Source organism: Fundulus heteroclitus, unplaced genomic scaffold (assembly GCF_011125445.2).
Source record: "Fundulus heteroclitus isolate FHET01 unplaced genomic scaffold, MU-UCD_Fhet_4.1 scaffold_78, whole genome shotgun sequence".
NCBI classification, from domain to species: Eukaryota; Metazoa; Chordata; class Actinopteri; order Cyprinodontiformes; family Fundulidae; genus Fundulus; species Fundulus heteroclitus.
This window is the reverse complement of record NW_023397230.1, coordinates 1213438-1226962: the sequence shown is the minus strand read 5'-3', so window position 1 is coordinate 1226962 and position 13525 is coordinate 1213438. Positions and strand designations below refer to the sequence as shown.

Here is a 13525-nt window from a genome sequence, read left to right as displayed (position 1 = left end):
GGTCTAAATAAAAGACTAGGAAAAAATATTTTTTTAGAGCTTAGTGGTACTAATGGTTTGCTGCATAAAGCACGAGCAGCTGACCTGACCTTAGTGCTTTGAAAGTTTACACAACCACCATGTTACATCAGCAGAGCTCCTCTGCATCACTAACCTCAAAAATCACTCCACAGAGCTCCCCGGCTCTGTTGCCACTTGCTCCGTGTAGATACTCATCATTTGTCAGTACACAAGAGAGGAAAAAAGATGCATAGTTGGCAGCTAATACGTCTGCCGTTCAGTTTGTTTCTGCTCTCACCTGCAGAGGTCTGCTTGAACTTCTCGCTCTTCTTCTTCCTCCATTTCCAGGGTTTAAACAGGCGTCCCAGAGTGGCAAATTTGCTCCGCCGGCGGATGGGAGGCGTGTGGGTTCCGGGTACCAGCGAATCAGAGCGCATCGACGCCAGCCGCTCCACATCCTCCGCTGAAAGAGTTAAAACAAAAAGACAGTCATGAACAAACTGATGGACAATACCCGCTGATTATAAGCTCTTCCACAAGGACACGACGACATAAGATTCACACGCCGACTCTACTCCAAATTAAGTTCGTAACAGTCAAAGGAGAAATTAGTTAGCCGAGTTTGAGAGGCCACTAAAACCCCCGCAGGGCATTTGAAATAAATAGTATGAATATATAAACCATCTGTCCAAGAAGCAGATACCTGGGAAAAGATTAAGGTAAATTAAAATGTAAAAAGTAAAAAACGTGGAATAGTCCTATTAAGGAGAAGATGGAAAGAATAAACATTAAACTGAGAATATAGAGACAAAGGTCAGAGATAAAGTTCATTAAAGATTCCTTTGCTTTAGTACAATGCAGCTGACCCCCCCCCCCCCCCCCCACACACACACACACACACACTCATGTATAGATGATGGATGGAAGGCAGAAAGGTAGGAAGAAAGGAAGTAAGAATTGACTGATCATTTCCATTAGGTGAAACAGGTCAAAAACAATTTGTGTAGATTTTTCTCAAAAATAAAGTTCTAAATAGTACATAACCTAGTTTCAGAAGGTACTTTCTTTTTTGACATTCTTGCCAAAACCCAAAACTAGAAGTAAACATCCATCCATTGTCTTACGCTTATCCAAGATCTGGATTCCACGTCCAGGAGAGAAACCCAGACATCCCTCTTCCCAGCAACATCCTCCATCTCATTCTGGGGGATCCCAAGGTGTTCCCTGGCCAGACGGCATTTATAGTCCCTCCAGTGGGTTCTGGGTCTCCTCCCAGTGTGATATGCCCAGAAATCCCCCAAAGAGAGGTGCCTAAGGGGCCATCCTGACCAGATAGCCAAACTACCTCAACTGACTCCTTTCGATGCGGAGAAGCAGCGGCTGTAGTTTGAGCTCCGCCCAGATAACAGAGCTCCTCATCCTATTTCTAAGGCTGAGCCCGGCTACCCTCCAGAGGAAGCTCAGTTCGGTCGCCTGTATCCGGATCTCATCCTTTTGGTCGTGATAAACAAAAACAAAAACATACAAAAATGCAAACATCAGCCTTATAAAAGCAGAACTATTAGACCCACCCACCAATGTGGTCTTCACCTGCTCTCATGAATCTCAGATTATCCTCCCTTTAGCTAAAGGGTAATTACATGTAATAAAGAATAATAAAAAACACATCATTTTGCTTCCTTAATCTAGTAATGATCTTTTTTTTTTATCCACAGTTAGGAAAACCAGATAATACGAGGAGCCAAGGGACATTCTCTGCCTGGAAACGCTATACTCAAGTCAACTAAACATCATTTGGCTCATTGCTAATGACTATTAAGGTTTCAGCTGACTTCATCTGCAGAAACTATACCCAAGAACGAGAAAAGGTCCTTAAATGATCTTTTCTGTGCAGAGGGGGAAAAAAATAAAATAAAATCTCAGTTAGCTGCTTGGGCTGCAATCCCTCCAGGAAGGTATTTGTATACAGCAGGCGGACATTTCCCATTAGATACAACAGCCTCTGCCGAGAAAGGACATGACCCGGGAGCTGCGAGCGATGAGTGGCAACAGAAATGTTTGAGGGGGCGAGAGTGGCCGTCAGAAACACGGAGATGCAGACAGAAATAAACCCCTGACAGTTTAGATGCTGATCCTGACCCATCCTTCCACAAACCATCCCGACCATTTATCAGAGACAAGAAATGACAGTCAAATTGATATTGCCAACAGAACCAATGCTGGTTGTGTGGACTGGAATCTGATAACCCAGTCCTGCGTCGCGCTAAGACGCACTGAAATGTGTGGAGTGGGTTTATTCCCGCCAGCTCTCACTCAAACGTCACTCAAGGCCGTGCTTCTGATTTCTGAAGCCTAATCGATGACTGTGAAAAAGCGCCATGAGACCCTAAAACGTTTCGATCAAAATGTTCCCCGGGATGCTTCCTGAATTCTGACGTTTTTTTCCAGCAGATTTCCTGTGAGATGACAGCAGAGCTAAAGTAACTAAAGTCTGCAGAACGTGTGGGTGACGGGAAAGCAAAGTGACTGTAAACCAGCAAGCAGCTGCAGACGAGGCGGGAGGGGACTCAACCCCCCCGGGGCCGGCGTGTTACAAGAGGGACGTCAGTTCAGATCTGGTTCTGGAGCGGCATAGCCGACATCTACAAGAGCACCTAAAGCGGTCTGCAGACAGGGCTCTGAGTCTTTGCAGCAGCTTAACGAAAAAGTTCCCATCAGAACAGCTCTGCAGACACCAGATAACAATATGCAGCCTTCTAAACTCCAGTGCAGCTCTGTTTCTCCTAATACCAACATCGAGTGAGGGGCTTCAGAGTTTTTCCCTGCAGGGCAGCGTTCTCTCAGCTTGATGTAGACGGTCGCCTCATGACTGGCAAGGTCATGCCAGACGAGTCGATTCAGCTCCAGCAGAGATCACAGCGGGTCTCACTGGACTTCTTGTTTTAGGGTCACTGCTCATGATTCACTTATGGTAAATAAAAGCACCAGCAGTGAAGACATAAGCTGACGGACTGCATGTAAGGTTTACCAAACTGCAAACGTGCTGCAACTGAAGCTCTGAGCAGCTTTCTGTTTGTTCACATTTTGCTTCCAGTCGGGAAACACAAAATGCATTTTTCAAAGTGGTTTTGGATCAACATTTCTCAAGGATTTTTGGAGGTTTTTGGAAATTTTTCCTTTGCACTCCCCCCTTCTCGTTTAGAGAGCAATGTTTTTGTTTGTTCTTCAACCACTTCACTAGCTAGCCAGTTGGATCTCTAGGGCACTTTGTTTCACACGGTAATGTCACAGACACAACTTGTTCCAATTTCTTTAGTTAAAAAAAAAACATCACTGGTGCCCCAATCACTTGCATAGTGACTAAATTAGGCCAATGTTCCCATAATCCACCTGACCGGTAATCAGCAGGTCAAATACAAAAAAAGAAAAAAAAAAGTTATTTTTTTCCTTGTTCATTAAATGCATCAAACTGAAAACTCTATTTTTTCTGTATGTAAAATGCACCAACAAACAGTGTGCTTATTTGGTGCCTGGTGTAGTTTACTACACATTGTATAAAGTTTATAGGGGGAAAAAAACAACAACATTTGAATCTGCAGGTCCAACCTTAAGAGGATTAATTAGTATCCATCAGTAAAAGCCTGAAGGGAATAGCAAATTAAATTAATTGTTTGAGAATCATCAGATGAGAGGATAGAGGATTTTTTAAAAACTTTCAACTGAAGGTTGACAAATCCCTCATTCGCTTTATTGGCAAATTGCACTATTTGCCTGAATAAGCCAAGATTTCTAGGGAATCCCTTTGTTTGGTACAATTAATTAGCATGTTAAATGTTATATTTTATCATTGCTCACACAATGTCACATGTTCTTTTAAGGACCACATGTTCTTTTAAGGACCTAATGAAGGAGATAATAAAAAAGCGTGAAAAACTCTTTTTTCAGATCATTAAATTCATTCTAATGTCACACAAAGACAGCCTCCATAAATACAAAATGCAGTTTTCAAATGTCCCAATCTTAAAATAAAAAAATAAAGAAAATAAAGAACTAATAGGGGGGGGGGGGGGGGGGGTGTAATTGACACCCATCAGCCTGGAAGGGTTCACAGTAGGGCTCGGCAATATGAACCAAAAATATTTTGATATTTTTATGCTGAATGCCAATTTAGCATAAAAATAGTGACAGAATATACTGTATAGTTATTATAAAAAGGAATTTCTGAATCAAAGGTTCATCCCAAAGGCCTCACGGGCAATTTTTTTAACAAATACCTGTAGATAAATATGAGAAACAAAAAAAAAAAAAACAAAAAACAAAAAAAAACAAAAAAAAAAAAAACACACCTACTGGAATACATAAAAGTATAATCACAACACAACATAGACCATCCCGATATAAACGGTATAGTATCATCTTATATCTCTTAAAAAAAAAAAAAAAACACACACACACACACACAAAACATGCTTTAAATCTCAATATATTACCCAGCACTAGTTTACAGAGCCTTATCTGAGGACTCTGATGAACCACGTTGAGAGCCATTGTCCACAAATGGAAAAAACACACAAACAAACAAAATAAAAATCACAGAAAAAAGCATAAAATCTTGGTAAGAGAGTCAACATGCCAATATCCCTCCAAGAGCACATCAGCAACTCATCCAGAAAGTCACAAAAGAACTCACTAGGTCCTTTAAAGCACTGCAGCCTTCAGCTGCTAAGGCTAAAAACCACTGCAAACACGAAAGGCCCCCCTCACATTTCAGTTCCAGGAATCCCGATGATCCCCTGCATGTTTGGGGAAATATTCAGTGGACTGAAAACACAAAAGAAGAACTTCTTCAAAAGGTGTGTTTTTGTAACATCTGATGGAAAACAGGGCTGCACTGTATCAGGAAGAAAAATAAATAAATACAGGCAGTAATATTGGTAAATGTCACACAATGACAATATGACATGTAATAAAAATATAAACTGTGTTCATATCTTTCTGCTTCTGTCTCATTGCAAACATAAACCCCAGTTAACGGGACGTCTATCCAGCTGCACGGAAATATAAATCAATTTCACCATTTCCATGTCAGCGAGATGATTTTGTTTGAAAAGTTGCATCTGCCTGGTGTCTTTGGCAAAGTTTTTTAATTAAGTTACATCTTATCAGAACATCATGATACAGCAACATGTGTCCTCCTGTTGCATTATACCACCAACATCACCATATGTACATTACTGACACAGAGAGCCCGAATCTTAAACACTTAATTTATGAGAAGGATTTAAGTATCTAGAATATTGATTATAATGTTTATACATATAGGCATAGTTTGTATTTCAGACTGTTAAAAAATGTCCTAATGGGCACTGGGGGAAAAAAAGAATAGGAAGAATAAAAACTAAATAGTTTTTGATCTATGCGATTCAGGACTAAGCAGCCAATTATGAACAGCAGCACAAGGAAAAGTCCCACGCACTTGATTAGTAGCAACTTTAAACAGAAACAGAGAAGCTCTGGATGTGATAAAGTTCCACTGTTCTGCTTTTAGAGGTGGGCCAGGGGAACAGAAAGTGGGAAACAAAAGTGAACATAAAACCAGAATCTTTGACTAGGTGTTACTGTAAACAGGAGATAAGCAAAAGTTAAAGTAGGGGGGAAAAAAAAACTAAGGAATATAGATCAAAGCGCCTAAGACTGTAAAAGCTGAGCCATTCCTCACCATCCAGAGGCTCGGCTCCTCGACAGTTGCTGCAGATGTGTTTGATCTCTTTTCCGATCTGGCAGCGGATCACAAACGGAGAGATGTTGTTGTTCTTCGCGGCGGCTTCGGTTCGCTCCCTGCGGAGCCTGCGGGTCTTCGTCTTGTCCAGGCAGAAGGTTCTCTTCCTCTGGCCCTGCTCCTGCGCCTCGTCACCGGGAGCAGCTGGGCACGGGGCGCCGGTCTGCGAACCGAGTCGGGACCGTGAAGGTATCATGCTGCCTTCGATGCCCGAACAGTAGGAAAGTCGAGCCGAGGGAGATTTTAAACGGTCTGCAGCTTCAAACCCCAAATTAAGTCAGCAGTTATATAGGGTTTCTTCCGCTCAGTTTTACTACAAAATAAAAGCCCATGAGGTTATACTTTTTTTTCCGTTAGCAAAACCACACAAAAAACAATAAAATAAAAATAATGATTAAAAAAACATATAAAGAAACTTAGAATAACAATGACATTAGAGAAATAATTAATTTGTAGCCAGAATGGACTAAATTATATCTTTTAAAAAAACAATAAAACCACAACGTTATTCCACCAATGAAATGGCTGGACGGTAATATCTAAAAGCCTTAAGTGGCTTCCCATCCTTTAATACATTTTACATGTTCTTGAATTCTAGTGAAATTTGGTTATTTTCTACAGCCAATATGTAGCGTGCTCGGAGCTTTATTTTGATAGTCTTATATTTCCGTTTTCGCTACAACTTTGGGGAATATTGCAGCGTCCATCGCCATCCCCCCACGCAATCAGCCAATCGCAGAGTAGTTACACGGAAGGGTCAAGTAGCTTTAACCAATAAAGGACAAGGATCTGAATAGTATTAAAGTTTAAAATCAAAACCTTTAAAACAAACAAAAACAAACAAACAAACAAAAGCTTCAGATAATTAGTACGAAACTGCGTCAATATCTTATTGTGTTTCGTATGATGTATTTATTTGTTTACATAATTTCTATTGTCATAAGAAGTAACATATTTTACAAGGTTTCTGCTAGTTCCAGCTATTTAAATGGGAGATTATTTAAGAAATATTTAAGACCGTTATGAATTAAAATGTACCTATTATAATTTTGCAAAATCACCTAAGTAAGCTAAGCTCAATTAATAACTTACCTAGTAGCTTATATTTAACCTATTTAACAATGTAATCATGTTAAATATGATTTTATCCACAGATAGTTGCAGCATATGACCCCAGACCTTTACGAGGTTAGCAAGCTTCAGTGCCTCCAGACATGGCATAAAGTAAGCTTCAGAATGACTGTTATTATTGATGAGTTTAGGTAACTACCAAAATGCCTAACCTTTATAATGAAAGACACAATGGACCAACAAATATAAAACTTTAAGACTAGATATAATTTAAGACTTTGTATGGGAAAACCTAGCCTCGTGAGACCATCCTGATCTCGCGAGCTTTCAAGGTTTCACTCGCAGATCGCGGAGCAAATCTATCTGGCGGAGTCAGGTTAGGGAAAACCTGTCTTGTTTGAAATTTCTTAAGCTCTTAAATCAAAATGACAAAAAAATCCCACTTTTTAATATGTAAGATCCTAGAACCCAGCTTAAACATACAGCAATGACGCACACTGAGAAAATGAAAATATGGCAGTATTATTTAGTTTATTCACCAATTTAATTACAAAGTCAACCACACAGTCCCACACATGGGGACAAAAAAGGTTTTAGGATGTGTGTAGATCTACATTTAGAACAGATGCAAATATTGTATGGATCTAAGTAAAACTTCTCAGAGCAAACCTGATTTTTTTTTTTTCATGGGATGGAGGTCATCTCTTTTAGAAATTCCTGCAGTCCAACGACTGTCCTATAATCCAGAATAACTGGTTGTGTTATGATATATTTTTATAAATATCCATCCATCCATCCATCCATCCATCCATCCATATATATATATATATATATATATATATATATATATATATATATATATATATATATATATATATATATATATATATATATTTAAACAAGCAAGTTGAAGTCAGAAATCTGCCAACAATGAAAGGTCTGTAAAATATAGACGCAATTCTCTGCCAGCAGGTGGAGCTCAGTGAGAGTAAATAGGAAAAACTAATTTCCAGTGTTTTGCTGTGAAACTGAGCCGCTAGACTGCAGACAATTTCCAATCATCTTCCCTACCTGTCATATTTTAGTGACAGGCTGTCATGTATATGGGGAAAAAACATCACAAATATGCAAAAGGGATGTTGTTTTGTTGCCACTTCATGCTGATTAATTCCTGTGTAAACTAGCACATTATGTGTTTTATATAAAGAAAACCAGTAAAATATTCGGCTTTGCAGTTTGTACTCAAAGAAAACTGCTGCAGGTTAGAGTAATATCAGGCGTTAAGATTCAGACAGGAATGCAGAGGGAAGGATTTTCCTGAGAGAGAGAGAGACACTTCAGAGTGCTTGACTGAAGTGAATGAGGCCTGAACTCATGAGAAACGAGGACCAGGTAAGAGCAACTACATGGCTACTTATTCAAATGTCTCATTTTGATGCAAAATTCAGCTCATCCAGCCAGAAGGAAATTGGAAACCCAAGCAACGGATCCCTTGATCTTGATAAATAAAGACCTAGTCTCACCTGCGCACCAGCAGGGTATATATTCTGCATAGAAAGACTGACACTGCTGTATCTCATGTGAATCACACTTGAATTAGAGTTGCGTGAGAGCTGCTGGAAATAAATCACGCAAGTCATCAGAACAACACTCTGAAGAGACCTAAGAGACTCTGAGCGATAAGGACCCATTATGGTTCCTCTTATTTGGTCCTTGTTTTTCTGTCAAATCAGATCCGATGATGACTTCAGCTGAGCGTTGCTAAAAGTCTTACCTGGCACAGAAAGCTGTGCTTATAGTAAAGGTTTGCCAGGAGTTTTCAAACTACAGGTTGGAGATTTTAGTTTTCTTTCATAATAATATAATAAATTCCTCCCTTTGATACAGCAGAGCAGTGGCTCTATCTAAACCAGAATTCCTCACCCTTCCTTTAAGACTGAGCCGGCCACCCAGTCCAAGCTAATTTCATCCACTTTATCTTGGATCTCTTTCACTTTGGTGTGATCCATGTCTTGATCATGGGCGAGTGTATGAATGTGGATAGAATTTTATTTTGACTGCTGCTGTTGTTGATTCAGCTCCTTCTTCGTCACAACAGACCAGAACAGCGGTCACATTACTACAGAAGAGGCCCTAATCTGTCAATCCATCACCTGCTCTAACCGACCTTTGTTGTAGAACAGGAGCGCTATATACTTGATCTCCTCAAGTTAGGAAAGACATTGACACCCAACCTGGTGAAAGCAGTCCACCCTTTTCTGATCCCACTTTTTTCTCCAGGTCAACTCTGCCTATCACTGGTGTCTTGGTTCATTGATCTTTAAATCATTCTTATATGACTCCTGCCTTGAGGCCAGCTTTCCACAGGAGACCCAACCAAAGACCAAACCGCAGAACAATATAGTCCAAAACATAAATTACACTGTGTGAGTGTAATTTATACTGTAAACCTTAAGATGCAAATTATTACAACCATTAAGCGAAAAATAAATTGAATATAAATATCCCTTATTGTCCCACAGTGGGGAAAATTCAATTGGAGCTAAGGCAAAGTGAAAGACAAATGGAAGCATGCAGACACATACAGAAGTAAAAAATCTCAAAACAAAAAATACATGTAAGAAACTATTCAGAAATTTACACTATAAGAAAAATAATATTGTACAGTTATTAAAATAGCATACTCTGTAGGGTGATTTAAAGAAAATGTATTATTGTCTATGAGTATTTGTTCATAAAATCTGTGCTCTCTTGTCTTTAGCTGACACTACATATTTTCAACTGCAATTAAATCTGCAGAGTCATGGAAAAAGAGTGAGTTGTGACTGGTTGACTATTTCTGTGTTGATTTGAATATGTGCTTTGGCTTATTCTTTTCTTGAAAGTCCCAGTGATGGCTCCTCTTCAGTTTTCAGGTAGAAGTGTCAGATTTATATTTAAAATATTCTGGCATCTATAATTTAACAAACGATTAAGAATCAAGAGTCTTTATTGCCATTAGGTCACCATAATGAAACATTGGTGAGATGTCGGCTCAAAATCCACACATAACACATTACTAGAGAAGATCTTCAAAAAAAAGACAATACACAATATGAAAATAGCTATATTTAAAGTTCAGCTGTGCAGCAGAAGAGAGACTTATCAGAAGGGGAAACATACTGTGCAAATATTAATAGATAACAGGGCATATTCAGATAATAATAAAATTCTCACGTTAAAAAAGAAGAGAAACAGCAGATGAATGCCATGCGATCTGAGAAGGTTCCCTGAAAAGCTGGAAGTGAAACTGGCCCACCTCATCAGATTCTTCACCATACCTAACAGTGGGCTGCAGATGCTACCAAATCATTTCTCCCAGGATGTCTCCCAATCAACCAGCTGGCATATATAGGTATCGTCTAATGTTTCTATAGCCACCTCCTAGCTTCAAGGTCTCATTCTATGCTGCAGCTTTGGACATTTTTGTGTGTCTTTCATCATCCTGCTCAGTGTACGTAATCACAAGATAGACCTGGGTCATTGTCGTGTCTTTAAACTTTAAACTTTTTCATAAATAATTTTTTATGACTGTAGAGATGAGAAAGGGTAGGCTGGTAGCTGTTTTCTTGTAGCCATTTCCTGACTTTCCTTTTCTCAGCATACATCTGCATTACTTGAATGGCATTTTGGTCTCCATTTATTAGAGAGCTAGAAATGGACCTCTGTGCCACAGCATGTGAGTGGAACAACGATGTCATTGGTTGCTAACTGATTACTGAGAACATAGTCCCTACAAACTCTGATCATCAATAAGTAAAGCAGAAATTACAAAATTGCTTTTGTCAGATTTAATTTTTGGAATTGTCAGGTTGGATTTGTCATTTTGGATTGTTATTATTTTCAAGCATTTTTTATATTTTTACCTGGAACCTTCGTTGTATAAAGGAGTCGGCTGATGACATCATTATGTACACAAACTAATATATTTTTACATTATCAGTCAAACAAAAAATCATGCTGCTCCAACATGAGGAGATATAAAATGTAGTGGAAAAGTTTTTTGTTTTTTTTCCAGTTTGTTTTTCATCAGAAAAGAAATGACACCTAAACCAATAACTGGTAAACCATGTCATAGTTTTTCTTTTACTGATGAAATATGTATATGTAAAACATAAATATAGTATTTAAGTGTAAACATGTTAAGTAAAAACAAAAGTACTCCTTATTTGCCACATAGACAGAAATAATTCTTTACCAATGCAGTTTAAGTTATTGGCAGCTGTAAATAAGCACCTCTGACATAAGCAGCAGTCTGCAACTGGAAGTGAGGTAACAGCGTGTTTACTTGCATCCTGAAAGGAATATCCCAGCTCCATCGTCGGGGAATATTTACAAAGCCCTCTGTGTTGCTACGTTAGTGGAATGACCTCTTATTTTTAACCACAATCTTTTCTTTTTCTTTTACAATCCCTTTGGCACATCCAGTTTCTTTCCAATTTGGGAAAGCTGGGCTGCAGCAGAGAATTGTGTAGGTGTTGTAAATCTGCTCGAGGCCTCTGACAGGCCACCAATCAGAGGGGACTCAAATGTTTGGCAGGTTGCGGTTCAATATGCTGCAGGCACTAATAGAGTAATGAGGAGCTTTCAGATATTCAGACATTTCTCCGAACCACAGCAGTCTTTGCTCTCAGACCACAGGTGTTCCTGTCACCTCAGAGCCGTCAGTTCAACTGCCGTCTGTGAGACACTGAGCTTGCCACGTCTGTCAGATTGTAAACCCTCCCGTCCAACAGCATCTATTTCAACCCAGAATAGGTTTTCTAACTTTACCAGCTGGCAGCGTACCCGATCCTCCCTCTGAAGCCTCTCACATCTCTGTGCTGCATTAGAGATCCACATTAGCCAGATCAATCTCACCTTGACCTGCCTGAGCTCTGATTTCCACGGAGCTGCGTCAGCCTTGACAACTCTAACGAGACTCAGAGATCGAGGCCTTTTAACGACGTCTGAGAGCATAAAGGGTGTAAAAATAGCTCAAAGGATGTCTGATTGTCATTGTCACTGACAGGCCGTTGGCATGTCAGAATTTTGCATGTGTTTTGTTTTTAACGCTGCCGCAGAGAATAATTGCTGTCTAAGTTTTCTTCATCTCATTGCTGTTTCTAGGTTTTCTGTCCAGGTTTTGTCATGTTTGAATAATTTCTGTCAACAGCATCCAGCTGTGAGAAATACTAATCAAACATCCTAAAAACATGTTTTTTTGTTTCCTCTCTTGCTCTGGCTTTGATTCAGCTCAGTTTCATAAACCATCTTCTTACTATGTGAATCTAGTTGTTAGTCTTTTTAAATATTTTTGTCCATAAATTAATCAGTTTAACTGGTTATCCAAAATCAAACAAGAATCATAATTTATTGCCAGTGTTATGGGGAATCAGAAGTATAACTTCGTCATACATATTGACTCAGGCAAATTCATCCCCTGTTGTGTGCCTGAGAGTCAGAAAACGCAATGTTGATGACCCCAGAGCTGTTTTGATGAACAGTTTAAGATACCTGTGAATATATGGCTGAACTTTCTTAAAGAGATTAATTATGTTGTTTATAACTTGGTAAGGTTTTGAATTGAGCCATAATTAATATACTATAGGTTATAAGTTTTAAAGCATTGTGGACTATCTCTGCTAAATGTCTTGGAAGGGCTGCAGCTACAGTCATTGATATTCTTCTCGATGTTGTTTTTAGAAGTATCCATCCATCCATCCATCCATCCATCCATCCATCCATCCATCCATCCATCCATCCATCCATCTATCCATCCATCCACGTATGGACATGTGGGGGACTAGGGCCTATTTCCAGCTCCCAGATGGGCATCTAGCCCCCAGACCAGGGAGGCGATCCCTATCATGAGGGTGAGGGGGAGCAGGGCAGAGGACCGCCCCAACCTGGGCATACCCGGTCCATACTCCAGCTACCACCCCCCCGCCGCGATCCAAGCCCCAACGACCCCTGAGCCCATCCATCTGATGATGGAGCCAACACAAACGAATGAGCCAACCAACCACAGCCCAGCCTATGAATCCAGAGGTGCCTAGACCAGCCGGTTATGCCGCCTCCACACAGCACGAAAGCGTCCCCACCAAGACCTCACGCCACCCAATCCAACCCTCCATGCCACAACCCCACACCCTGTTCCCGGGGAGAGCAGAAGTGCCAGCCCCGGCCAACCCCCAGGACCCAACGCCCAGACCAGCCCTCCGCTAGGTGGCCCGCTCCTCATCCTGGCCTCAAACTCCGGATGGCAATCGGAGACCATGGCTGTGAAAAGACCCCAAGCCTGCCTTTTTCTGCTCAAATATAGTGTTGTTGCATGTTGTTCTCAAATGCATTTAAAACTGGGGTGGCTGAAAGGGGGCACCCGGCGCAGCCCACCCCCAATGTCAACATGAGTAGAGAATCGGTTAGGTGAGCAGAAGAGCACAGAGTGGTAAAAAAAAGTTGAAGTGCAGGCGTTGTTTCATGATGCAATGGAAAAACCTTGGAGACATTTATTGGAAAGTGTGTTTAAAAAGCAAAACAATCAAAAAGGTTATTGATGAGAAGGCATGAATCTGGCTGTGACAAGCTATGCACTTACTGCCAGATGAAAATGCCCCGATCAATAATGGCGCGGTTACCAATCAGACGGACTCC

The 13525-nt window shown here is 40.2% G+C and overlaps 1 protein-coding gene across 2 annotated transcripts in view; it reads right to left on the bottom strand.

The window, feature by feature from the left end:
- The window catches only part of phactr1 (phosphatase and actin regulator 1), a 43788-nt gene that overhangs the window by 14556 nt on the left and 15707 nt on the right, over positions 1-13525 (bottom strand). Inside the window, exons 1-2 of one of the 2 annotated variants that reach the window (XM_012872159.3) lie at positions 5720-6035; positions 299-463 (exon numbers count right to left, since the gene is read on the bottom strand). In XM_012872159.3, the coding sequence (XP_012727613.2) occupies positions 299-463; positions 5720-5975 (421 nt within the window). In that variant the 5' untranslated portion in view covers positions 5976-6035. Of the gene's footprint in view, positions 1-298; positions 464-5719; positions 6036-13525 lie in introns of those variants that run through there. The other variant, XM_012872160.3, reaches the window with a different exon arrangement.